The 25,831-nt window shown below is 42.6% G+C and overlaps 1 protein-coding gene across 1 annotated transcript in view; it reads right to left on the bottom strand.

Annotated features, from left to right (window-relative positions):
* Positions 1 to 2,863: 2,863 nt before the first annotated feature.
* The window catches only part of SYCP2L (synaptonemal complex protein 2 like), a 146,621-nt gene continuing 123,653 nt past the window's right edge, over positions 2,864 to 25,831 (bottom strand). Inside the window, exons 32-36 of the mRNA XM_089682145.1 lie at positions 22,825 to 22,919; positions 13,519 to 13,618; positions 8,347 to 8,405; positions 6,844 to 6,886; positions 2,864 to 3,035 (exon numbers count right to left, since the gene is read on the bottom strand). Of these exons, the coding sequence (XP_089538271.1) occupies positions 2,979 to 3,035; positions 6,844 to 6,886; positions 8,347 to 8,405; positions 13,519 to 13,618; positions 22,825 to 22,919 (354 nt within the window). The 3' untranslated portion in view covers positions 2,864 to 2,978. The remainder of the gene's footprint in view (positions 3,036 to 6,843; positions 6,887 to 8,346; positions 8,406 to 13,518; positions 13,619 to 22,824; positions 22,920 to 25,831) is intronic.

Here is a 25,831-nt window from a genome sequence, read left to right as displayed (position 1 = left end):
TGACACCTGCGCTTGCTCAGGCCCTTTGAGGAGGCCACGCTATTCGTGAGTCGGCAGGACTATGGGATGAACGACGTCATTCCTCTGTTGCACGTCCTGGAACAAATGCTGTTAACAATGGCTGGTCAGGGTGCGGTAGACGTGGCGCACAGATCTCAATGCCACATGACCCCTGTGGGGGCAGGACAGGAAGAAGAGGAGGAGGTAGAGGAGGACATTGGTGCTCAGGAATTATTGAGTGAAACGGGTGGTTTTTCCACTCAGCGGACAGGAGTGGAGGAGCAGGAGCATCTGGTGGAGGAGGAAGAGGAGACAGAGGACCCAGACGCACCGTGGCAGTATGCTGTGGAGATGGAGGCAGGGAGTCCCTCGCATTCCTTGGCACAAATGGCCCATAGCATGCTCGCTTGCTTGCGTACCGACAGCCGAATAATAACCATCAGACAAAGGGATGACTTTTGGCTGTCCACCTTGTTGGACCCTCGCTACCGTTCAAAAATGGTGGCCTTTTTCACACCTGCTGAGAGGGAGGCCAAAATAACGTACTATAAAAACCACCTATGTAGTCAGCTGGTCTCTGCCTGTCTGCGCCAACGTCCATCCTCAGACACTGTGGGCCCTGTGCGCTCGCGTTCCGCTGCCATGGCAGCAGGGGAGGGGTGGGGTGGTAGGAGCAGTGGCAGCTCCACCAGCAGCAGCTGCCTCAGTCTGCAGTCGATGATGAGTAGCTTTCTTCACCAGCGCAGTGAGGAAACTAATAACCAGCCGCAGCAGCAGCAGCAGCATCAGGTGGACCTGGAGCAGGACCTCAAACAACAGGCTTGGGCCTACTTGGACAGCACCCTGCCAACCGAGGTAGACAATCCCCTTGACTACTGGGCAACGAAACTTGACCTTTGGCCCCAACTAGCTGAATTTGCCCTTGAAAGGCTGTCATGCCCGGCCAGTAGCGTGGCATCGGAGCGCGTGTTTAGTGCGGCAGGAGGTATTGCAACTCCGTGGAGGACACGACTGTCCACCCAAAGTGTGGAGAGACTCACGTTTGTGAAAATGAATCAGGCGTGGATTAGTCTGGATTTCAAACCACCAGTTCCTGACACAACTGACTAAATCCGCCATGAATCATGCCCCAAACATGTGCCACTTTCAGGTCTCCTCACACTGCTGGTGTGTTCCATTTTTTGTCATAGGGTGCTGGCAGATTACGGGCCTCCCATAGCTGCTGCCAGGCCCCTAATCTGCCATGGGCCCCTATACCGCCTCCTCATGCTGCTGCCAAGTCTAGAGTCTCTCATGGGTCCCTGTACGGCCTCCCATTGCTGCTGTCTCCATCGCCACACTCTGCCATGTGCCACTTTCAGGTCTCCTCACACTGCTGGTGGGTTCCATTTTTTGTCATAGGGTGCTGGCAGATTACGGGCCTCCCATAGCTGCTGCCAGGCCCCTAATCTGCCATGGGCCCCCGTACCGACTCCTCATGCTGCTGCCAGGCCCGTAATCTGTCATGGGCCCCTGTTGTCGCTTGTTGGCATATTCCGCTCGTTCAGATGCTCCTTCTCCTGCTACTCCTCTTCACGGATTCCGTCAGCAGTCTTTCTTGGAATCCGTTTCCAAGAGACAACAGTTTGCGAGCACGCACCCGACGGTGCAGAAGCTGAACGTCCTCCTGTCCAAGTTGCTGCTGCCAGGCTCGTAATCTGTCATGCGCCCCTGTACCGCCTCCTCATGCTGCTGCCAGGTCCAGAGTGTGTCATGGGCCCCCGTACCGACTCCTCATGCTGCTGCCAGGCCCGTAATCTGTCATGGGCCCCTGTACCGCCTCCCCATGCTGCTGCCAGGTCCAGAGTGTGTCATGGGTCCCTGTACGGCCTCCCATTGCTGCTGCCAGGCCCGTAATCTGCCATGGGCCCCCGTACCAACTCCTCATGCTGCTTCCAGGCCCGTAATCTGTCATGGGCCCCTGTACCGCCTCCTCATGCTGCTGCCAGGTCCAGAGTGTGTCATGGGTCCCTGTACGGCCTCCCATTGCTGCTGTCTCCATCGCCACACTCTGCCATGTGCCACTTTCAGGTCTCCTCACACTGCTGGTGGGTTCCATTTTGTCATAGGGTGCTGTATGGCCTCCCATTGCTGCTGCCTCCACCGCCACACTGTGGCTCCACACTCTGGTTTTGGCCCCGTGACTGCCCAAATGAGTGAAGTGTGCGGTGATTCTAAGATCGACGGCACTCATCTGCATGTCATACTGACTGTCAGTATTATTTCTCTTCCCCAGCAGACTCCAAGGGCATTTAAATTAAAGGTACAGTGTTCTGCACTAATATAAAGGCTCTCTGAAGCCTAGAAACACCCTTTTATAAGTTAAATTCGTAGCGAATATATTCGACTCGAATCAAAATTTTTCCACGAATTCGCCAAATCAGTCGAATCAAATTTTTGAATACTTCGCTCATCTCTAATGACTACATGCAAATCGCGATAGCTTGTGTCTGCCTGTCATTTTGTACAAGCTGAGTGGACAACACTATTCACATACATTATCATTCCAGCCACAAGAATCTGCCAATTCTTGCTGCTGGAATCTGATGTCTCACGGTAATCACCCATATGAAGGCGGCCAAATATTGGGTTGGATTTAGTTAGACTTCGTGTACCCCACTTTGAAACAAAAAAAAAAAAAAAATTCCTGTCTGCTTCTACCTTAGAACTTGATAATTTCCATTTGGTGGGCAGAACAGGACTATAAACATGTAAAACAACAAAAAAAACAGCTTCACACATCTTGACTTGTTGCTGACTTGTTGATGTTTTTACTCCAAATTTGAGTTACCTCTATAATCTTTCATACACATTAAGGACAACATTTCGAAGATCTCAAAATTTTATTAGCTTATCAACTGAAACATTGCAAACAAGAATTTGAAAATATTACAACACGAAAAACAGGCAATAGTTTACAGGAAAAAGCTGAAAGTCGTTCAGTCTTTCGTTGGTTTCTGGCAACTTTCTGTGACTTCTGTCAATTGGTCATTATTCTAAGAAAATAAACATGGTTATAGGACCAGAATGAAGTTAGCTGCTTATAAACATCCTATGAATTCAACATTTGTTACATTGTGGAAAATGTATAACATGGAGCTGAAGTAAAAAAAAAAAATGCTTGTAGGTAGAAGAGACTATTTCTCATCTGCCCAAATTTTTCTTTACCTGTGTACCATTTTTCTTCTATTGCATGTTTCATATAAAGTACAGTGCACACTTTTGGCTTGTGAGATGCTGAGAATTCAGTCGATAATGTAACTCCAGCATGCATGTACATCATTAATGATGGCCCAATGAGCAAAAAAAAAAAGAAAAGAAAAACAGATGCCAAGCTGAAAGGAGTGACAGTGAAGATGGCAGCAGCAGAGCAATGATGTAGAGAGTGGACCTGTCATTGCTGGAGGACTAACGAAAAAATAAGTGTGTCGCATATACTTGCACATTATGGTAGGAGCGCTTGAGCTCCAGTACACTAACCTTTTTATCACCAGGAGTCATTAATGCCTACGATAAATTTAAAGTATCAGTATGCATTTTAGTGTTTAAGCACTGTAAAATCCTTTTCTTGGCGTAAACGAAGGACATAGCAAGTCATATACTGTTGTGTTAAACTGCCACCTATAGCATGATTGGTATACAAAAAATCTAAATGCCAGCCCAGCATAACCCCTCCTACTACCCAGGACATCTCAGTTTGTAGCAAGCTGTATCAAGAACATGACTAACACAGAGGGGTGGGACCTGCGTCCCTCAATGGACACAGAAATTAATTTCACATTGAGTACAAAAACCCTATTTTCTTTCTTGTCCAAAAATTCTCACACAAATGACGTGACATCATCATAAGAAAGGGGACCCTGAATCAAAGACCATAGCTTGGAAAATTGGTCTACCTGTACCCACCAGAAGGTGGAACAAAATACAATTTGTAAACAAAGAAGGAATTACAGCCTTAAGTGTAACTAATACAAAAATCAAACTAAAAAAAAACAAACAAAACAATGTTCTGGTAAAGGATAACCACAGCAGCCTTACAGAGACAGGGCTCTCAGCCTCAATTCAACAGATCCTAGAGGTCAAAGAGAAGTAGGAACATACTGCATCTGAAAGGACTACCAGGGCAAACATTCACCTCACCAAAGGAAGCAAGAGGATGACTTTGCTCTAAAGTAGAGCAGTGTAGCAGCGATTTCTGAATCCTACAGAGACCATACAACTAAGAAAGTAAGGTACATGGGAGCTTCCTAGACCAGGATTAGGCAAGGATAAAAGGTAGATCTCTTCTCCAAACTGACAGCGAGTGATACAGATATGATACAGCTAAGAAACAACTCCTATTTATCTGTAGAAATGAATACAAACCTTGGGGAAGGCCCCAAGAGAGCGCTTTCCCAGGAGTCCCTTATTTGAACTAAATCTTCGTAAAGTCTGACCACCTTCAGATCAAACAATGCATTAGAAGTCTGTGGAGCAACAGTCAAAAGTCTTATTAGGATAGTGAAGAACATTCTCCTCTGAAAAACCAATGCAAGGAAGAGTGCTAGAAAACCCTTCTCAAGTCTGTAAGACAACCAGATGGGAAGGGCTTTGACTCAGGCAGACATATCACATTGAGTCATTAAAACATTCTCTGCTACTTTCAGAGGATTCCTGCATGAGTTGTTAGCTAATTTGTTAGGCATGCAGATAGCCCAGGGTATCATGGCACCCTTCACCAATGTCCTCCACCTCGGCAGGATATGGAATGCACCCTGGTGCAAGGACATCACCCCCATGTCCAGAAAGAACTAGCTGGGAAACTGGCCTCCAGGAGGTCTTACTTGGACAAAACTCTTATTTTTAGGCCTGTTTGCTCTGCTTTCTTCAAGTTAGGGGCCAGATAAGTTTTGATCTCAACAAGAATACCTGTTCCTTCTTGCTGGTAGAGGCGCAAGAGTACCTTGATATCCAATGGTGTTCGCATCAGAAAAGCTGACATGGGAATGATCCCATGGTGTACATAGAAGGAACCCACATGGTCTGGAACTCTATAATTTATTCCAGGAGACAAGTGTTCTCTAATGACTGGATCTTTGCTGATGGTTGAAGTAGTAGCTCTCTCCAGCTCCAGGACTGGAGGACTTTGTGATCTGAAGACTAACTGATCCACAGAGGCAAGTTAGACTGCTCAGAAACTAGATCTATAATAGCAGAAGAAAGGGTTAAAGTAGCCTGAGAAGAGACTGGAGAAAAGCTGTTGCCTCTGAGGGGATGACCCCTTGATATTCAACTCTTCTGTGACAGTTGAGTGCAGAGTAACTGCCTGACCATGGGGAAGGGATGTCAGATTAAATATACTGTAGCACTTTCTATTGAAGTACTATACTGGTTTAAACTATCTATAGGCTATGAAAATTTTCTGGCACTGATTCCTGAGGAAGCAGGATCCAGTTGACTCTAAAAGGCTTTGGACCATCTGGATGGTGATGGCCACTACAGCCCACAGCAACCATTTTATCTACCGTGGGTTATCAGAGTGTGTCACACTATGAGAAAGCACTAAGACAAAATGTCCTCTAGGGAAGGTCAGGGATTGTGGACCTGATGGACAACAAATACATCTGATGACATTTCCCAAAGCAAACAAGTGCTCTGGGTAAGAGAACAGTAGATGGGTTCGTAAGGAGCTCCCGAGATTGAACTGGCACAGGGATAAAAGCAGGAAACCTTAAGTCCCAAAGACCCCATAGAAGCATATGCTGATCTGTGCTGTGCTGTGTCCCTCAATTTGAACAGGCAAACATTAGATGCCCTAGACATGATGACATCACGCACACTAGTCGGTTGGAGCCAGCTAATTTTTGCCTACTGGATTACAAGCAAAGTTGTTATTTATATCTTGCTGGATTTAAACTTTAGTCCAATAAAGGACACTTATAAACACTTCTATAGTGTAGCAAGTTTTAAATTTTTTTGACCATGAACTGCTTTGAATGGGAGTGTGCTGACCTGCAGATCTTATGAGAAGAGTGGTGGAAGGTGTATGATTCATAAGCGATTATGACCATTTATAATTTTATGGTCCAACAAATTTGGTAAGAGGCCTTTATTGTTGATTATACACGGTGGTGGATACACAGAAGCAGGTGCATGGAACAAGAAAAGCGCCCATAGTGTAAAATCCTTAAATATTTGAGCCACAGTAATGCATTACATCACAAACAATCCAGTACAGCATTGTATGAGGGTAAAAGACAGCGTGTACCACTTCAAAGATGGCAGCAGGTGTGCACACATGCAAGGTGACGTATGCCCTAGCTCCACCCGATGCGTTTCGGCAGATATGTATTGGTACACAAATAAATCTGTTAATGGAGTCCTGTACTGGGTGGTTGTCCTTTTTTTGTTTTGGTAATAGGTTTGGAAATGCAACCATGAAATTGTTTTTCTGAAGGAACTGGCACAACCACTCCTTGTGCTGAAGTTGGCAAACTGGAAGGTGGAAACTGAGGAGACAGCAGGGATATTAACTCTATTTTGTATCCTTTCAAATGACAGACATAATCCAGAGCTCTGGGACATCTTGGATCTAGACTGGCGCAAAGGCCACCACATATCTCCCCCACACCTAGGAGTGGGGAGCCTTTATTGTGAGAAGGGCTTTTGGGAAGGCTTGTTAGGTCTGGAAACCAAAACATTCAATCCATGTATGGCCAGCTTTAGCAAAACCACTGCTATAGAGCAGACAGTGTATTCTGCAAATAAAAAATAGCAGAAACCAGGATTGCCGCCTCTTTTGCAAGTGTACAATAAGTACAATACCTTTGTATGAAGGTCCTTGGTCTCACCAAGCACTGTTTCAAGTCTGAAAAAAAAAAACAAAACATACTTAATTTGAGTGATATGAAGTGGCATTATAATATAACACCAACTGAACAATGTAACAATGTAAAAGTTGCCATACCTGGAATTCAGCTTCAAGCATTTTGATAGAAAATAAAAGAAAATTTTAAAACATTTAAATTACTGCTGTGACTCAGCAAACTGGCAATTCTATAGCCTGAATAAAGTAGGGATGCTTGGGATATAATCAATATATACTGGATATTTTTTGTATAAAATAACTATTAGCCATATGTGGTTTGTTTCATTCTGAATTGAAATTCTGATGAAATTTTGCTGTTTGGAAATTCGTATGCATCTGAATTTCTGAATACAACAGTAACAAATTTCAATGATTCCAAAATACACATTGAAGAAATAAGGACATTAATTTGTCCTCAACAACCATGATGAAGCTGCTGTCAGTGGAATTCCCCACTGACAGCAGAATATAAACAAACCAGTGCAGGCATTTATTTAAAAGAAAAGAAAAAAAAAAATACAAAATGGGCCCTCTCCCCCAAATTCATACCAGACCCTTGCCCTCAAAATGAAAAGGGGTGCTTTGGGGCAGGGAGGCTACCCCCACAAAGCACCTTGTCCCCATAATGATGGGGACAATGTACTCTTCCCCAACAGTGGATTGTGGTTGTAAGGGTCTGTGGGCAGGGACTTAGAATTCAGGTCAGTGTTCATTATGATTTACGCTGGATTTCATTCGGGGTATATTTTTGTTTTTTTTCTAAAAGGACTGGTCAAAAACGGTCTGCGGTTTTATTTGACACATTTTTTTGGTGAATGAACAGGGGTATACCCCTACTCATTCACATGGGGGGGGGGGGGCGGGATCTTGAGGCTCTTTGTTAAAGGGGGCTTACAGATTCTGATAAGTGCCCTGCCCGCAGACCCCCACAACCAGCACCCAAGGTTGTGGGGAAGACACCCTTGTCCCCATCAACATGGGCACAAGGTACTTTGGGGGGGTGCCCCCCTGCCTCAGAGCACCCCCCCATGTTGAGGGCACGTGGCCTGGTATGGTTTAGGAGGAGCACTTGCTCATTTACCCGCCTTCCCTTTCCTGATCTGCCAGGTTGCATGCTTGGATAAGCATCTGGCATGGATTTTGCGGGGGACCCCAAACAATTTTTTTAAATTTTGGTGTGGGGTTCCCCGTAAAAACCACACCCGATCTCAAGGACTGCTGACAGCAGATGAATCATGGTTAACAAATGGCTATTCTTCACATTGAATTTGAATGGATCCAATATTTCCACTTCAAATACTTTGAATCCATTGTAAAAGAAAAATCTGAATCTGGTCAAAATCTAACAATGAAAACAAATGAATTTTGTTACAAAACTAAATTAGTAACTTAACAAATCAATTCGAAATTTAAAAAAAAAAAAAAAAGTTTTCTTCTGCACGTCTAATAACTATACGTACCTTTTTGATTGATTTACACAAAACTGTTTAACTTTCAAAGTTTGGTTCTCCCAAATTTCCTGTTCAAGAAAAATGTAGAAGTATCAATGTGATATTAAAGACTCTATGGTAAAAAAAGAAACATTTTTAGAATCCCAAATAAGTCCGCTTGCTGTTCTTCCTGCAGTGTGTGCAGTAAGAATGTATGTGGTAAGGGTTATTTATAGGATAAGTCCACCAACTTACCCTGATAGCAACAAGAAACATAACCTTGTCAGAGTAGAAAGGGTAATATTCCTGATAGGTTCAAAAGGGCCAAGAGAATCAAATTTAGATCTCATTTAGTCATGGTGCAGAAAAGAGGGGCCACATGGGAGAAACCCAGCACAAAAGTCTTGATCAAGGAATGAGAAAATAGCGGTCTTTGGATCATGATTGCAAAAGCAAGGACATGATCCTAAAAGGTGCCAAGGGCTAAACGCTGCACCTGACCCACCTGCAAATAGGCCAGGATTCGTCCAAGGTGAATTTCCTGGGGTGAACATTTCTAGATTCACCTAAAGAAAAGTATGCATTCCATGTGCACTGAGAGACCTTGTGGAAAGTGGACTTTCTAGCTTTCAGCATCATGGGACAACCATGACATTTATGTCAATGATGCATGAAACAGGATGGTTACTGAGTCCTTGAACTAGAAGATCAGGTTGATCTGGAAGTACCCACAATTGTGAAGAGTCTTGTCAGGCCAGTCTGGAGCAATGAGTATGACAAGAATGCCCTCCATCTTGAGAAGCAGACAAAGAAGGAGTTTCAGGGGAGGAAATACATAGATCAGGGTGTAAGGATCCTGTGGAACCAAAAGAGCATCCACTGATTGTACTAGAGGATACCTGTATTTAGAGACAAGCCAGAAAGACACAGGTCCTGGAGCACCTCTGGATCCAGGCACTGCCAATTGTTCAGGAGTAGAATGTAAACAGTGTATAGGGCTGGAATAAGAGGTTGTGCCCCAATCAGGATACTTTTCCTGCCATGGACAAACTTCTGGTTCATCTTAAATGATTTCTGTATGTCACAGCTGTGGCGTGTTCCAACTAAATCTGGACTGGATTACCCCACTGCCAAAAGGTCCAGCTTTGCAAGGACCACCAAATCACCCAAAGCTACAGAATGTTGATCAAGAGTAAAGATGCCTCTACAGCCAAGTTCCCTGCACAGGCATAACACCCAAGACTCCTTCCCAGCCTGAATGGCTACCATTCAACATGAGTATATTTAAGAAGACAGGACTTTCCAGAACCCAGAGCTGGATTCCTGAGCCACCAAGCCAGAGACAACCTGGTCTTTGGTGTGAGACATGTGAGACAAACTGGTCTGTTCAAGAATTAGACTGACTTGTCACATGAGGAAAGAATGTTGTGTTGCAGGGGTCTGGAGTATAACTGGACAAATGGTACTGTCTCAAGGAAGGCTGCCATCAGCCCCAGAACTATTGTGCAAAAACAAGTTAAATAACCCTTGGACTGAAGAGTCTGAATCTGGGAGTGGAGAGTTTGACAATTCTCCTGAAAAGAGAAACTCTGGCTTGTGCCATGTGTAGGATTAGATCCAAACATTACAAAGTGGTTTCAGGAAATGATGTCTCAAGGTTCAGGATCCAGTCAAATCTCTGCAAGGTCTGGGATTGTTAGGGCTACATTGTCAGCCAGATCTGTTTCCTCAGCAGGTAGTCTAGATGTCCGACAATAGGAATGCCCTGAGAGAGCATTAATGCTAACACAGAAGCCAGCACCTTAGAGAACATTCAAGATGCAAAAGATAGGCTGAATGTCAGGGCAAGCAAATTGTAGTAAACGCTGAAGAGCTGTAAAAATGGGGACATGCAAGTTTGCAACCTTAATGTCCATAAAGGCTAGAAATTCTCCCTGGTGGAGGAAAGCTATGACAGACCTGGTGGATTCCATATAGAATGTGTGAGCCTGAATGAAGACACGTAAAGGCTTGAAATCTATGACTGATTGGAATCACCCTTTTGGTTTGAGAACTGAACAGGATGGAGAACCCCTGGAACTGCGCTACCATAAACACTGGGACAACGAAGCCCTGCTCCAGAAAATCCACAAAGGCTGTATGAAGGTCTGCTAACCTGTGCAGTTACATAAACAGGTTTGATGTAATAATAAAAGAAAAGGAGGTGGCAGTAAATGTTTGTAAAAGCCAACACATTCCCCCGCTTTGGAAAGGGGTTAGGCCCCCTCATGCTGAAGGCTTCTTTTGTATGCGGATTCTGCAGCCAAACACTTTAGACAAAGACTCCTGCTCATATTAACGGACAGGAGAAAAATAAAGGAAATGAGATGGGATACTTCCAACAATCCTTATCAGTACTGTAGTTCAAAGCTACAGACATGAGTGCCAAACACTAAAATCAAGGGAACAAGTATGATCCTTCCTAAAGGCCTTAGCCCAGTCAGCTAGCATTTGACAGACTAAGATCATGGCCGCGACAGGTTGCAGTGCAGGGCCTGCCTGAGAAAACTGTTCTAAAAATTACCTCCAACCATATGTTTAAGAGATCCTCCAAGACCGTTGCATCTTCCACTGGGATGGTCAATGGTTTAATTAATAGACGGGGTTGCCAAACTTAAACACATTCTTCTCCAAAAAGATACTTCAAATCTGGTAGACACTTGAGAGGCAAAAGAGCTTGTCATGGTTCCTCCTGTCTCCATAAAGGAAGACTGTGTACAGCAGGTATGCCTGGAAGGTCTTGCAAAACTTAGAAGCCTTGAAGCCCAGTCTAGACTGGGGACAGCACTGGTACAGGCTATGGGCTGTTCCTCATGATTTAAGGTGATGCATACTGACATCAGTGTCCTCAAACTCACCTCAGCGATTTTCACATGGGTATATATACAGCAGTTGGACAGCTGTCCTCCGTGGCGGAGTCCTAAAGATATACAACTGTTTTCTGACCCATTACGGTGTAAAGGGCCATAACCATTGGTGAGTTCTTTTCTTATGAAGGACATGTGGCATCACAAGCACTTGGAAGATTAAGCATTGCACTGGACATATCAGTGTTGGAAATATGTGTGGAATTTGAGCATTTTTTCATACTTGTTTATCACATTTTTTGAGCAATTAGAGAAGAGTGATAGTCGATGTCATTGGTTTATTGGTCACCCTGGCATTATCATTTTGTTTTGCTTTATACAATATATTTAGAGCCACTCATCATGGTTTATTAGTATGCCACAAGTGGGGAGCGTAGATTTTAAGTGGCAGCTGGGATTCACATACATTTATTACTATTGTTTTCCAAGGCGAAACTATCATGCTAGAGGAGCATATATTATCCTATTCCTCAGTAGACACAGCAGGTAGTAGGGTCTGTCATTTAGTCTTAATAGAGTTTTACCCAGTTTAGTTTGTTGTAAGTGGGAATAGAGAGTGGTTATAAACACTTTAGGGAGACTAACACTCCTATTAGTGCATATTCATAGATGGGTTTATACTGGTCTCTGATTAAAACCATAAATCTATGGTGCATGGGCTCAAAATCGCACTGCAAAGAATCATATGCAATTTGAACAGGAATGTGGTGCGATTCCTGTCCATATCACATGCAGTTTCCTACACCGCTCCAGAGCTGTCATTTGTCTGCAGTGATGAACGTGAGTCATGACCAACAGGTGCTGGATATAAACCCTTGGTTGGCCACAGTGGATTGTGATTTATTCTGCCCAGACACTTTATATACAGGTAAGGTCCCTTCACTGTTTTCAGCTTTGTTAGGCCCCTATGCTTTTTTTTTTTTTTTTTAACCCTGTAGCAGGGGCGGACTGACAATTCATGGGGCCCCCAGGCAATAGGGGATCATGGGGCCCCTGTGTCCTCACCCACACCCAAAAAAGCCTATGAAAAAGCCAATGAAAGGTACCAGGGGCATCTCATGGGGCCCCCTACGGACCCCGGGCCCTCGGGCAGTGCCCGACTGCTCAAATGGTCAGTCTGCCCCTGCCCTGTAGTCACCCACTGCGTGTTCTCTCCTGATCTAGTGTCTGACTTTCTAGGACTTTCTAGTGGTCTGTAGATCACCATCCTCTTCCATCATCTAGGATCTGCAGCGATGTTCCCAGCGATCAGAGGACCCCTTCTGTGTTAGCAAGCCATTACCTGATCAGGCATGGGATGCACGGCTACTTGAGGTTCTCACAAGGAATAAATCATAATCCACTGTGCCAACCCAAGGGTTTATAGCCAGCACCTGTTGGTCATGACTCAGGACGTTCAAGACTACAGACAAATGACAGCTCCGGAGCGGTGGGGAGACCCCATGCAACTTGGACAGGAATCGCACTGCATTCCTGTGCAAATTGCATGTGATTCTTTGCAGTGCAGTTTGAGCCCATTCATTTTGTAAGGACTCAAATTGCTCAGCAAAAAGTATCAGTTTCGGGTATCGGAAGCATTTGCACAAGCATCGGTATCAATGCATCCCTAGTTTCTATAATGCAGTATTTAGAAATACAAAGTTGTGCTAATGTAGGGTTGTTCTATATCTATAAGGATAGGTTATCTGGGAGGTCCTGAAATGAAGTGAGGCGTTTAAGCTCAATCCACACTGACGTGGCCCATTTCAGGATGGGCACATGATGTCTGTGATGGAATAAATGTTATTGCTCCTTTAACCTTTTTGATTCAATGCCCTTAATGTAAAAATTATGTTGATGTCAAAGTTAACAGACCGCTCTACTTTACCAACAAATGTAAGTATCTGCATGATCAAGTTTACTCCTAAGTGTCTAAAACTACATACATGTTACCAGATCAATAACTTCTAGAAAATTATTTGTAAACAGTCAAGTAAATTAGTTACACTAATAGTTCAAAATTGTGACTGTTTGTACTTCAGTGTTTATAAAGTAAAATGTAATACTTGCCATACACATGGCAATTTCATCACTTTCAAAGAAAATTTATGAACGTGTCTGAAACTATCTGATGTTTATTGCTGATCTAGAATCAGTGTTAGTGTTATCAGCAAACTTTAAATAGGTGCAATCTGCTTCTGACCACTAGAAACAGGACATCCCCAATTTGTCAAAGACAGCCATATACCAGCTACGTTTGAAGATTAAAACAAAACTAGATTTTCAAGTGCCTATTGACAAGCAATCATGGACTTACCAATGTTTCCTTTTCCAGCTCTCTCAAAGCCTGTGTGTCAGCCTCAAGTGTTGAAAGTTCTTGTACTACAATCTCATGAAAACGGTTCAGTTTACGGATTCTAGAATTAAAAACAAAACAAAAAAAAAAAAACAACAAAAAAACACAGAATGGACACAATAGCCAATTTCTACATGCAAATGTATATAGTTTTTCCTACAAAATATAAAATGGAAATACATACATTGATCTGCAATAATATTTTGACTACTGACAGGATAGGTGAACAACATTTATCTTATAAGGGAATCTGAAAATCAGTGTATATTAGGCAGCAAGCAAACATGTCCACATGAAGTTTGTGTTGAAAGCAGAAAAAATGATCATCACAGTATGCTGTATATGGGGCTGGGTAGCCGCAGAGTGGTCAGGGTTCCCATGCTCAGCCATGTCCACAGCCAAAAGTGCCTACAATGACCACATGAGCATCAGAACTGGGCCATGGAGCAATGGAAGAAGGTGGCCTGGTCTGAAGAATTACATTTTCTTTTACATCATATAGATGGCTGGGTGTGTGTGTGCCACAAGAGATGGTACCAGGATGTAATATGGTAAGAAGGCAAGCCCTCAGAGATGGAGTGATGTTCTGGGCAATGTTCTGCTGGGAAACCTTGGGTCCTGCCATTCATGTGGATGTTACTTGACACATTCGGTGAAGGAAATAAGTATTTTATCCCCTGCTGATTTTGAATGTTTGCCCACTCACAAAGAAATGATCAGTCTAAAAATCGAATGGTAGGTGTATTATAACACAGAGACAGAATAGCAACACATAATTCAAAAGAAATGCATGTCTAACAAATTATGCACTGATTTGCATGTTCATGAGGGAAATACGTGTTTGATCCCCTATCATTCAGCAGGATTTCTGGCTACTAGGTGTCTTTCATACAAGTAACAATCTGAGATTAGAAGCAGTCTCTTAAAGGGAGGTCTGCTAATCTCATTTTGTTACCTGTATAAAAGACACCTGTCCACAGGAGCAATCAAACAATCAGATTCCAAACTCTCCACCATGACAAAGAGCTGTCCAAGGATGTCAGGGACAAGATTGTAGACCTACACAAGGCTGGACTGGGCTACAAAACTATCGCCAAGCAGCTTGTTGAGACGGTAACAACAGTTGGTGCAATCATTCGCAAATGGAAGAAACACAAAACTACTGTCAGTCTCCCTAGGTGTGGTGCACCATGCAAGATCTCACCTCGTGGAGTGTCAATGATCATGAGAACAGTGAGGAATCATCCCAGAACTATACGTGAGGGTCTTGTCAGTGATCTCCAGGCAGCTGTGACTGTGGTCAGTCACCAAGAAAACTATTGGTAACACACTACGCCGACAAGGATTGAAATCCTGCAGTGCCCGCAAGGTCCCTCTGCTCAAGAAAGCACATGTCCAGGCCCGTCTGAAGTTTTCCACTGAACATTTGAATGATGCAGAGGAGGACTGGTTGAAAGTGTTGCGGTTGGATGAGACCAAAATCGAGCTCTTTGGGATCAACTCAACTCGCCATGTTGGGATGGTGTTCTTGGGGTCATAGACAACATTCCTCCTCCAAACTGTCACACATGGTGGTGAAAACATTCTGCTTTGGGGGTGTTTTTCTACAAAGGGGATAGGAAAACTGCACCGCATCAAAAGGGTGATGGATGGGGCAATGTACCATCAAATTTTGGGTTAGAACCTTCTTCCCTCAGCCAGGGCATTAAAAATGGGTCGTTGATGGGTGTTCCAGCATGACAATGACCCAAAACACATGGCCAAGGCAACAAAGGAGTGGCTCTAGAAGAAGCACATTAAGGTCCTGGAGTGGCCTAGCCAGTCTCCAGACCTTAATCCGACTGAAAATCTGTGGAGGGAACTGCCGCAAGGAGTTGGCCAAAATCCCTCCTGAGATGTGTGCAAACCCAACTACAGGAAACCGTCTGACCTCTGTGATTGCCAACAAGGGATTTGCCACCAAATACTAAGTCATGTTTTGTGAAGGGAGCTCAAATACTTATTTCCCTCATGAACATGCAAATCAGTGCATCATTTGTTAGACATGCATTACTTTTGAATTTTTTGTTGCTATTCTGTCTCTCAGTGTTACAATACACTTACCATTAGATTTTTAGACTGATCATTTCTTTGAAAGGGGTCAAAATCCACAGGGGATCAAAGACTTATTTCCTTCACTGTACCACCTACCTAAACATCACCATGACCAAGTATCACCCTTCTTGGAAATGGAAGTGGCCTCTTTCAGCAGGATAATGCGCTTTGCCACACTGCAAAAAATGGTTCAAGTATGGTTTGAGAACACAACAAGTTGGGAGGTGCTGACTTGGCCGCCATAGTCTCCAGATCTCATTCCAATTGAGCACCTATGAGACATACTGGAAAAATAAGTCCAATCTATGGAGACCCCCACCTTGCACCCTGCAGGAATTAAGGAATTCGCTACTGATGACTTGGTGCCAGATACCACAGTATACCTTCAGCGGTCTTGTGAAGTGTATGCCTTAATGGGTCAGGGCTATTTCAACAAAAGGAGGACCTACTCAATATTAGGTGGGTGGTCATAAGATAATGGCTGATTGGTGTATATAAAAGCAAACTTTGTTATATGCCCCACCATACTCATACCTGCAGGCACTTCAGTGTACACAATTCAACATCCTCCTCCCGGAAGTCATGGTAACAGTATTCACCCATTTCATGGGTAACAAAAATGACAAATGCAAAGAGAGGAAGGGTGGGCAGGCTGGCCCTCTGTGACGGGACTGGTATGAGCGGTTCCCACCCGTCCTCTCTTTACATTTGGCATGTCTCTGGTACTACTTGGGATGCTGCTCCCCTCTCTTCCTCTGCTGGCGGGCTAATTGTATATTCTGTCCAGCTTCGAGCAGTGCCATACGCTTGTTACAAAACTGACAGCTGAGGTTCTGTTTCTGTAGTTGCCTTCATGACTTCCTACCCCCTCTTGCAACTGGATTTTTATACAGGTTTTAATTTCACCTGCTGGTGAATAATGGTACTGCAACACAACTATAAAACAAACACTTCTCTATAGAAAAAAAATAAGATTTTTGTACTCCTTGAAAAATCTTTCTTGGACTCCATTGAGGGACACAGAATGTCTTAACCTTCAGGTTATACTGCTGTCTGCAGGAGGGCTGGATAGTAGCAAACAAAAAATTGTAGCCCAGCGCAGAGTATAACCCCTGAAATTACCAGCAAGGTAGTTAAATTTTGCAGCAAAGCAGTATCGAGAGCATGATCAAAAACAGATGTGTGACCTGTGTTCCTAAATGGATTCAAGTTAAGGGACTTGTGTTCTTACTTGGACTCAAGTCGAGGAAGTTCAAGGGCTCCTTCATCATGGTCAGAAAGGGAAATTACTTATCTTCCCCAATGGAAGAAACCGAAGGCTAAGTGCTCCTGCTGTCAGTGAGAACCTTCAAGATATTTTCAAGAGTCAGTTCGAGGAGACGTTTTGCCTTGAAATCCATATGGATCAAATGCTTCTTGCTCAAAGGTTCTACAGTCCAACATTTTAGCCAAAGCACCTCTCACAGGCGTGTTGAGTATTTGATGCCTTTTTGCTGCAGTTTCTATTCATTTCAGTGGAGGTGTGCATTTTTGGTGTGCCTTTTTTTTTTTTACCACATCAAACATGCACCAAAAAGGCAGTTAGCGGGACTTTTAAGGGCCCTTTCACACTAATCAGTTTATGCACATTTTTTCACTTTAAAAAAGTGGAAGAAAAGTGCATGAGAAATGCATCCTTTTAAATCCTATGGAACTCTTCATACTGTTCCATTGCATTTCTAAAAGTCCTGCTTGCTGCATTTTTGGTGCAGAAAAAAAAAAAACAAAAAACAAAAAAAACACCACGCCAAAATGCACCTCTTCATTGAAATGAATGGAAAATCTGGCAAAAAAATGCAACACAGGTGGGAAGTGCTTTGTCCAGTCACAAGTCCAGGGGAAAAATGCAATGGAAAAGCATAAAAAAAATGCAACACACCCAGTCAAAAACACATATGCATTTTTGCTTCAGGGCAGTGTGAAAGCAGTTTGAAAAACTGATCATTGTAAAAAGGGCCCTTATTGTGTTAGGGGTGGATGATGGTAGATCAATCAGAATCATAGCGAGTGAATCCGAAATTAAAATTATAGTAAAAAGGTTAACTTTTTTTTTTTAAATAAACATATTATACTTGCCTACTGTGCGCAATGGGTTTTTCACAGAGCAGCATGGATCCTCCTCTTCTCAGGTCCTTGCCGACGCTCCTGGATCCTCCATTCTGTCGGGTGCCCCCATAGCAAGCAGCTTGCTATGGGGGCACTTGAGCAGGCATGTTCCAAAGCCACTGCTGTGTGTCCATTCACACATGGCTGACTGGCTATGGCTCCCGCTTGCTGTCTTAGCCAACGAGGAGGCAGAGACCGACAGCCGAGGCTGTTGTGCACATCACTGGATCGCGATGGGGTTCAGAGAAGTATTGAGGGGGCTGGGGGCACTGCTGCACACGTTTTTTTTACCTTCATGCATAGAATGCATGGAGGTAAAAAACCTTGAGCCTTTATAGCCACTTTTATTTTATGTTATGATTTGGGTATTCTGATGAATCCGCCTTCATTCAACCCAAACATAATTGCAGAAGTATTATATTTTGAAATAAAGTATTACCATATTAAAATATAGCAGTCTTCCAAAATGTAAATCAAATTCAAATTGAATATACTAACCAAATGAACAAAATTAATTCTGAAAACAAATAATTTTAATTTAACAAATATGAAACAAAATTAATTTATTTTCAGATTAGTTTAACCATTTCAATACCGGGCAATTTTACACCTTCCTGCCCAGGCCATTTTTCAGGTTTCAGCGCTCTCACACTTTGAATGACAATTGCGCGGTCATACAACACTGTACCCAAACTAAAATTTTATCATTTTCTTCACACAACTAGAGCTTTCTTTTGGTGGTATTTAATCACTGCTGGGGTTTTTATTTTTTGCTAAATTAACAAAAAAAGACCAAAAATTTTGAAAAAAAACCCACATTTTTCTTTGTTTCTGTTATAAAAGTTTACAAATAAATAATTGTTCTTCATAAATTTAGGCCGAGATGTATTCTACTACATGTCTTTGGTAAAAATAACCCAAATTAGGATGTATTTTTTAGTTTGTAGGAAAGTTATAGAGTTCACAAACTACGGTATAGATCTGAATATTGATCAATCCTGAAGTACTGACGATCAATCTAATTTCTTGAGGTCCAAGAATGTCAGAATAGTACAGATATCCCCCAAATGACCCCTTTTTGCAGAGTAGACAGTCCGACGTACTTCATAAGAGGCATGGCGAGTTTTTTGAAGTTGTATTTTTTTGTCATAATTTTTCGGAAAATGAAAAAATTAAAAAAATTATTTTCACTATTTTTTTTTACATACTGTCACCAGTGCAGTACAGCGTCATCATATAACTGGCATGGCGGTGAACAGGGACACTGACTGGTGACAGCATGAAAAAAATATATATATATTTTTTATTTTTTTTATTATATTTCATTTTTTATTACATTTTTTTATTTTTTTTAAGATTTTTTTTTCATATTTTACTATGACCAAAGTAGTACAATGTTACCATAGTAACATTGTACTACTTTGGGGAAGTGATCAGTATTTTTTTTTTTTTTTTTTTACACAATTTGCTTATAGCAAAGAATCACTTTGCTATAAGCAAGCATTTACCTGAATGAAATCGATTCATTCAGCTTTTTTTTTTTTTTTTTTTTTTTGTGCTTAGCTGTGATTTGGTCACAGCTAATCACATGACATGTGCATGTGATTAGCTGTGACCATTCACAGCTAGGCACTAGTATAAAATGGATGGCATTATGAATGAAGCCATCCATTGTATTCAACTGTCATGTGACCTGCTGTGATTGGTCACAGCAGGTCACATGGTACCAGCAACGGGAGCCGGTACTCGGATCTGTCATCGGCCGTGTCCGAGGTGCACGGCCGGTGACAGATCGCACTGCTGCGCCGCTCTGCATTAGCGCAAACGGCGCATGTGCGGGAGCACGCCAAATGGCGTGCACCCGGAATGGAGAGACACATCTGAAGCCGCCAAACGGCCATTGGCCGGGCGGCTAATGGTTAAGTTAAACATTTTTTGTTGCACACATCTCTAGCAAGTAGAAAATCTTTTTGTTTTTAATTTTAAATGGAAAAAAAAAAAAATATACTTTACAATCACTTTAATTTTACAGCCATCTGCTCTACGTGTTCAACAAGCAAGAGATCCACAGCATCAATAGTTAGATCCCTTTTAAGGGGTCAAGTGGCCAGAGGGGACAGCCACTGTAGGCAAGCAGCAGGAACGAATAAAAGTTCAACATGGCTGTTTGCAAGAGGCAGCAAGAAGGTGCCTCCTCAACACTGTATGGCATGAAAAAGGTTTTGAAGCATCAGTGGTCAGTCCCATAGCGATTTACACAGCAAAACTGTTGGGGATTGGGAAAAATGGTGCCCAGCATCCAATGAAAAACATGGAGATCCAGCTGCTTGGTCTGACCAGCCTACCCACTAGGTGAGTCTTCAGAGACATGGCAAGCACAGAGGTAATGCCAGCAGCTCCAGACCTAGAAAGTGCTCCATGGGTAACAGAGTCTGGAAAGTGCCCAACATGGAACCCACTGACTAAAGGGTACCTCCAGATTAGCTTTGCAAAAATTAGTGGAGTTCCATATGCAGTATAATCCAAAACTTCAACCCAACTGAGAATGACTGTGCTCGTGTGGAGAATACTTCACTTAATACTTTTAACAGGAGAGCAAAAAGGAAAAAATGTCCATCTTCCTAGGACACATGCAAAAAAACCTGAGGTATTCTAGTAGGAGGGGCTAACTTGGCCTATATTTTTTTTTGCTTGCCAATGTCTAATCCTCCTGAAGGGGTTGGTACAACCTGAAGGATTAAGACTTTATGTGCCCCTCAATTTATGAGGCAATAAAACTGGTCATACTCCAGTAACTTCGTAGTTTAAGAAATACTTGGACTGATGTCCTGATATTAACCATTAGTCTGTAGCCTAACCTCTCACTATAAATATATCACCATAAAAGTGGAATTTGCTCTTAAAACTCAAAACTTTAACTCAGCATTCAAAAACACTCTGAAAACGTTCAAACGAAGCACCAGGTCTACATCCCATACCTACTTTTACAGAAATGCTTAGACTAATATAGTAAATGTGGACTTAAAAATGGCTAAAGTCTTTACATAGACAACATGTTTCATTGCATGCAATATAAGAAGCATGCTTATTTCTCTAGGGTAAACAAAAGTCTTTAATCTCAATTTTCTAACCCAAATTTTCAGGCAGATCTGACATTAGACTTTCCCTAGCTTAACAGGCACGTGATAAAAATATCTTTAACCCAAAATTTATTTTAATATTGGATATTGTGGGGAAGAATTCTAACTTTATAAAAAATGTTTACTGCAGTTAGAAGTACCATTGGAGAGATTATTTTCAAATTATGTCTGGTAAAAAGGCTCTCATCAGGACAGGAAACACAAAAACCCCCAAAAAAACAAAACACATTTTTAGATTTTAGATTTAAGTCAAACAAAAGGCAAGTTTTTCCTTTCTGGACAGAGTGAGGGAGAGTTATAACACATCAGGTTTTTTGCTACCTGTGTCCCATTGGGAAGATATCCTTTCACTTCCTGTCCCACAGCCAAAACAGAACGTGTAAAAATCCCTCCAAAGCCGGAGAATTCCATTGGAATATTTTCCCTGTATGATTGTTCGGAGGACAACTTAAAATATGGGCCTTTTCTTTCCAATTTTAGTGATTAACAGTAAACAGTGCAAATAGAGATAGGTATTCTAAACCCTCTCCACTCTGTAAAAAATCCAAACAAAGCTTTGCCTTTTGTTCTACTTCAAAAAAGGCAACTCTGGAACCTGTGTCAGCATTTTATTTTTATCGGTTTCTCGGCTGCAGATTTTACCTCACTTCCTGTCTGGTAAAAGGCTGTCCCCAAACTTTAAATGTGGTGACTGATTTATTTTTTCCAGTTTTTTTACTTTTTTCTCCTGGTGAACCTGCTAGTGACAAATTTCCTAAACTAAGATGACAACACTAACGGTACTAGATCTACAGTATAAAAGGAGCATCGTTGTTACATTAGGAAAGGATAAGTGTTAAGACTACAGAACACCTACCCCTTGACTCGCATCCATAAGTCAGGGAAGGCGGGCAGGGCTAAAACACTGCTGACTTATAACAGTGTAGCAGAGGCAGTGTATTTAGGAAGCAAGGAGCTCACGTTATTACTGGCAGGATTATTAGGTATTGTTTGCACTTATAAAACAGTATATCAAATAATTTATCAAACACTTTCAGTGCTATATCTGACAGACCAAAAAGGGAAAAATAACTTGTTGGGGGAAAAAGCAAAACAAATGTTTAAGTATGGCTTGCACATTTAAAGAGGACCTTCAGCCTACCCCTCCAATTTTTTTTTCTATACCCCCGCTAACTGGGTTGTGTTGTAGGCACAGTACGAATACTAATCCGGCCACCAGATCCAGCGTTGTTCCGGTGATATCCATATGTCAACAGACCATGCTCGGTCCCTCGCTGCCATCTTACTTGTGACATCAAGAGGCCCACTGGCTTTTCTGGGTTCAGCCCACGGGGCCTCATGACGCATCGCTAAGCCCACCTCCCTCCTATTTAGATAAAAAAAATGACCAAGAGCCTCCTGAAATGTGCACATCACATATCCCAGGAGACCCAGCGAGCACTGTGCACATCATTCTCCTAGGTGAATGATGTCCACAGAGGGGAAGGCCACACTTTCAACAAGAGGATAAAGAAAAAAAAAAGCATTGGGAGGATACTCGTGCTCCAATCCCAGTGAATTGCACAGTTTACTTTTTTGGTGTTAGAATTTAATTAAAATGTCACAAGTGACATTTCATTGCATTCCACTGACCACAGCAGTGTTGGGATGTGGTGGTTTCTGTCACAGCTTGCTGCACTGAAAAAGAGTACTTCATGAAGTACTTGTTTCAGTGCACACTAACGGAACACAGTGGTTTGAACTGACACTATAGGACACCAGGAAAATGATCTTGTGTTTGTGTTGAGTAAATGGGCCCAGAAATGTAGGGAGAATGTAAAATAAATGAGAATGAATAAGGAGAATGTCTAGAAAGCCCATTCATTCACACACACCAAAGCCTACTTACTTGCACTGCTGTATTTGGCTGATGAGGTTTGACACATGCAAGTGGGATGCTGTCAGCATATCCTGAGCCTGAATTTCCATATTTTTATATGTAGACTGAAGAAAAAAAAGAAAGAAAAAAAAAAAGTTACCTTTGATTACCCACTCCAAAATACGTTGTGATTAGCAAAACCTACCATAGTATAAGACTCATAAGTATATTCTCAAATACTATATTTGTATTCTTGAATTGCACTACTGCTCTCAGTGCTCTTTAATACTGGATGACAGCTGAAGGTAAAAATCTTACATTTCCATCACATCTATGCATTGATTGACTGATGATTTTCGGGGCTTAATTGTAGGGGTCTAGGCATTGATTAGGCCCTAAAAAGGGCAAAAACGTGTCTGAGGAGTTCTCTACAGGTGGATAACAGGAGCTGGAGCCATCTTTTACTCATCTCATTCACATTTACGCAACAAGGAGTTGGTTTCTGCGTGCAGACGGCCACCATTTTGTTGAATGCCCCCATAGCAAGCACTTGCTATTATGGCACACGTGCGGACTTGCTCCAGAGTCAGGCAGTGTGTGTTCATGGTTAGGGAATGCATTAAGGTAAAAACACTTTAGATTTAGAACCACTTTAAGAGATGCAGGAAATATTTCACCTTCAGGGCATACATCCACCTACAAGAGGACTGGCCACTGACCAACAAAACATAAGCCAGCCCAGGATAACACCTCCTCCTTCCAGCATGCCAAGTTTTATAGAAAAGCATGATCATAAACAGAGGGGTGGGACCTGTCCATCAATGGACTCCAAGAAAAGGATTTTATGATGAGTGCAATACTCCTATGTGCCTTCTCATTCTTCTCAACAGCACAGAAGACGCTAATCTTTAAAACATCTAAAATTCAAACCGAGGGGTGGGCAATGCAGCAAACAAATGCGAATAGCAAACAAAAGATAACAGGTGACCATATGCAGCACAAAGGACCTTAAGCTGGGTATACACAGCCCAAAAATAGTCCAAATATGGTCGGTTCAGCAAGGACTGGTGGCCTTTTGACCTGTGTGTACAGCTTCACAACCAGCTTTTGTCAAATCAAGTATGCTGGAAAATAAGCATCTGAGCAGTGCTCACAGCCAGTGCCAATCACTGTGTTCTGGCAGGGGGGCAGTCCCCCTGTCAAACACAATAGCTCAGGGGGAGATCGCAGCACTGACATTGGATGTGTTAGTATGGCAATCTGAAAGTATTTTTTCATTCAGCCTGCTCGGTGTGTACCTAACATTACACTTGAAGCAGACATCAGGTGAAGCTGCAGTGTCCACCTGGGAGAACTTAGAGAATGTGTGAACAGAAAATCAGGGCGCAGCCAAGCAAATCTGGGGAAACTTGACAGGAAAAGGTGGAACCTGATCCTTGAGACCATTGAATGACGACCAGTCTGAGCTACCTACAAATAGAATGAGGAGCTTGGGTCCATACGGAATGACAACAGAGAACCATTCTGTCTGAAATTAGTATCTGAGAGACTCTCAAAGCTTGAAGCACATCCAGACAAAATCGGGATAAATTTCCTTGTGTGAACTGGAGCTGCACAGAGGGACGGAAGAATGGTGTCCAGGCTGAGGGGAAATACAGAAACTACCTTAGGTAAGAAGGAAGTCGAAGGCTTCAACACCCTTTTGTCCCAAAGTAAAACCAGAAAGTGCTCCTTGCACGATAAAGGCACTTGCAGGGCATACTCACGCCCTGCAGAGGTGATAGTTTCAAGGACTACCACCTTGTGGGTGAGAGTGTAGAGGGGACTGTCTCCATTGGGTTTTGAAGTGCAGACACAACAATTCAGGTCCAATGGAGTCACAAGGAAACATACACAATGAGCTATATAGATGACCCCCTGTACAAAGGTCTTAACGCGTTAAAGGCCAATGGTGTAAAAAAAAAAGTTTAGGTCAGAAACCTGGCCCTTGATGGTACTGAGAGCTGCAGGGAGCAAAGAATTTCTTTCACTGAGCATCTCCTGCATGTAAGCACCTAGATTCACATCAAGTGAAGTATGCCTTCCACATCTGATAATAAACCTTGAAGAGGAGGCTTTCTAGCTTTGACCATTATAGGAATCACAGATTCAAAGATGCTATTGTCCCTCAGAACCTATAGAGATGCTTTTGAAGTCAGCAACTGTGAAGCAGGATGGTAAATTTGATCTTGAGACAGAAAATCCAGACAAGCTAACAGAGCCAAAGTATCTGCCAAGAGATTTACTAGGTTGACAATACCACACCCGCCTGAGCTAGCCCAGAGCAATGAGAATCACTGAAATGTTCTCAATCTCCAAACTGCAAAGCAGACAAGGGAGAAAAAGCATAGATCAGAGTGTACAGATCACATGGGACCATCAGAGAATCCACTGCTTTTGCCAGTGGATTCTTGTACCTAGATACACACTTGCCTAGCTTGTTTCTGAACACATCTAGCTATTCTCACCAGTGACACAGGTCTTAGAACACCTCCAGATGTAAAGACCACTCTCCTATGTCCCGATGATGCTGTCTGAGGCAATCTGAATGCCAATTTATATATCTGGAATGTACATGGCTGAGAAAGATGTAATAGACAGTCCGGCCCCGGAGAGGGTCTGCTTTACCTTATTGTTATGTCACTGTCATAACACAGTCCAACTAAATCCAGATTGACTGGTTATTCAACAGGTTGGTCCACTGCTGAATGGACAGACAAATTACGAGAAACATCAAGGTGTTTATCAGGTGGTGAAACTTCTCTGAAGACTCCAGATGACAGTTTGGTCCGAACTCAAGTTTTAACCAAAATTTGCGTTAACTTTGTCCAACCAACCTCCTGTCCAACAGGCGTTGAGCATTACATGTACATATTATAGAATCAGTGCTTCTATATATGACAGTTTCCATGCTATCACTGTCTCATAAGGAAGCAACAGATCCTTACACCCATTTCATCCTTAGGAAACCCCGACATCATGACATTGCCTTACATGA

This window comes from Staurois parvus, unplaced genomic scaffold (genome assembly GCF_062004578.1).
Source record: "Staurois parvus isolate SC_StPar_1 unplaced genomic scaffold, SC_StPar_1.0 ptg000287l, whole genome shotgun sequence".
NCBI lineage: Eukaryota > Metazoa > Chordata > Amphibia > Anura > Ranidae > Staurois > Staurois parvus.
Note: the sequence above shows the minus strand (reverse complement) of the source record. Positions and strands in the feature narration are given on the sequence as shown.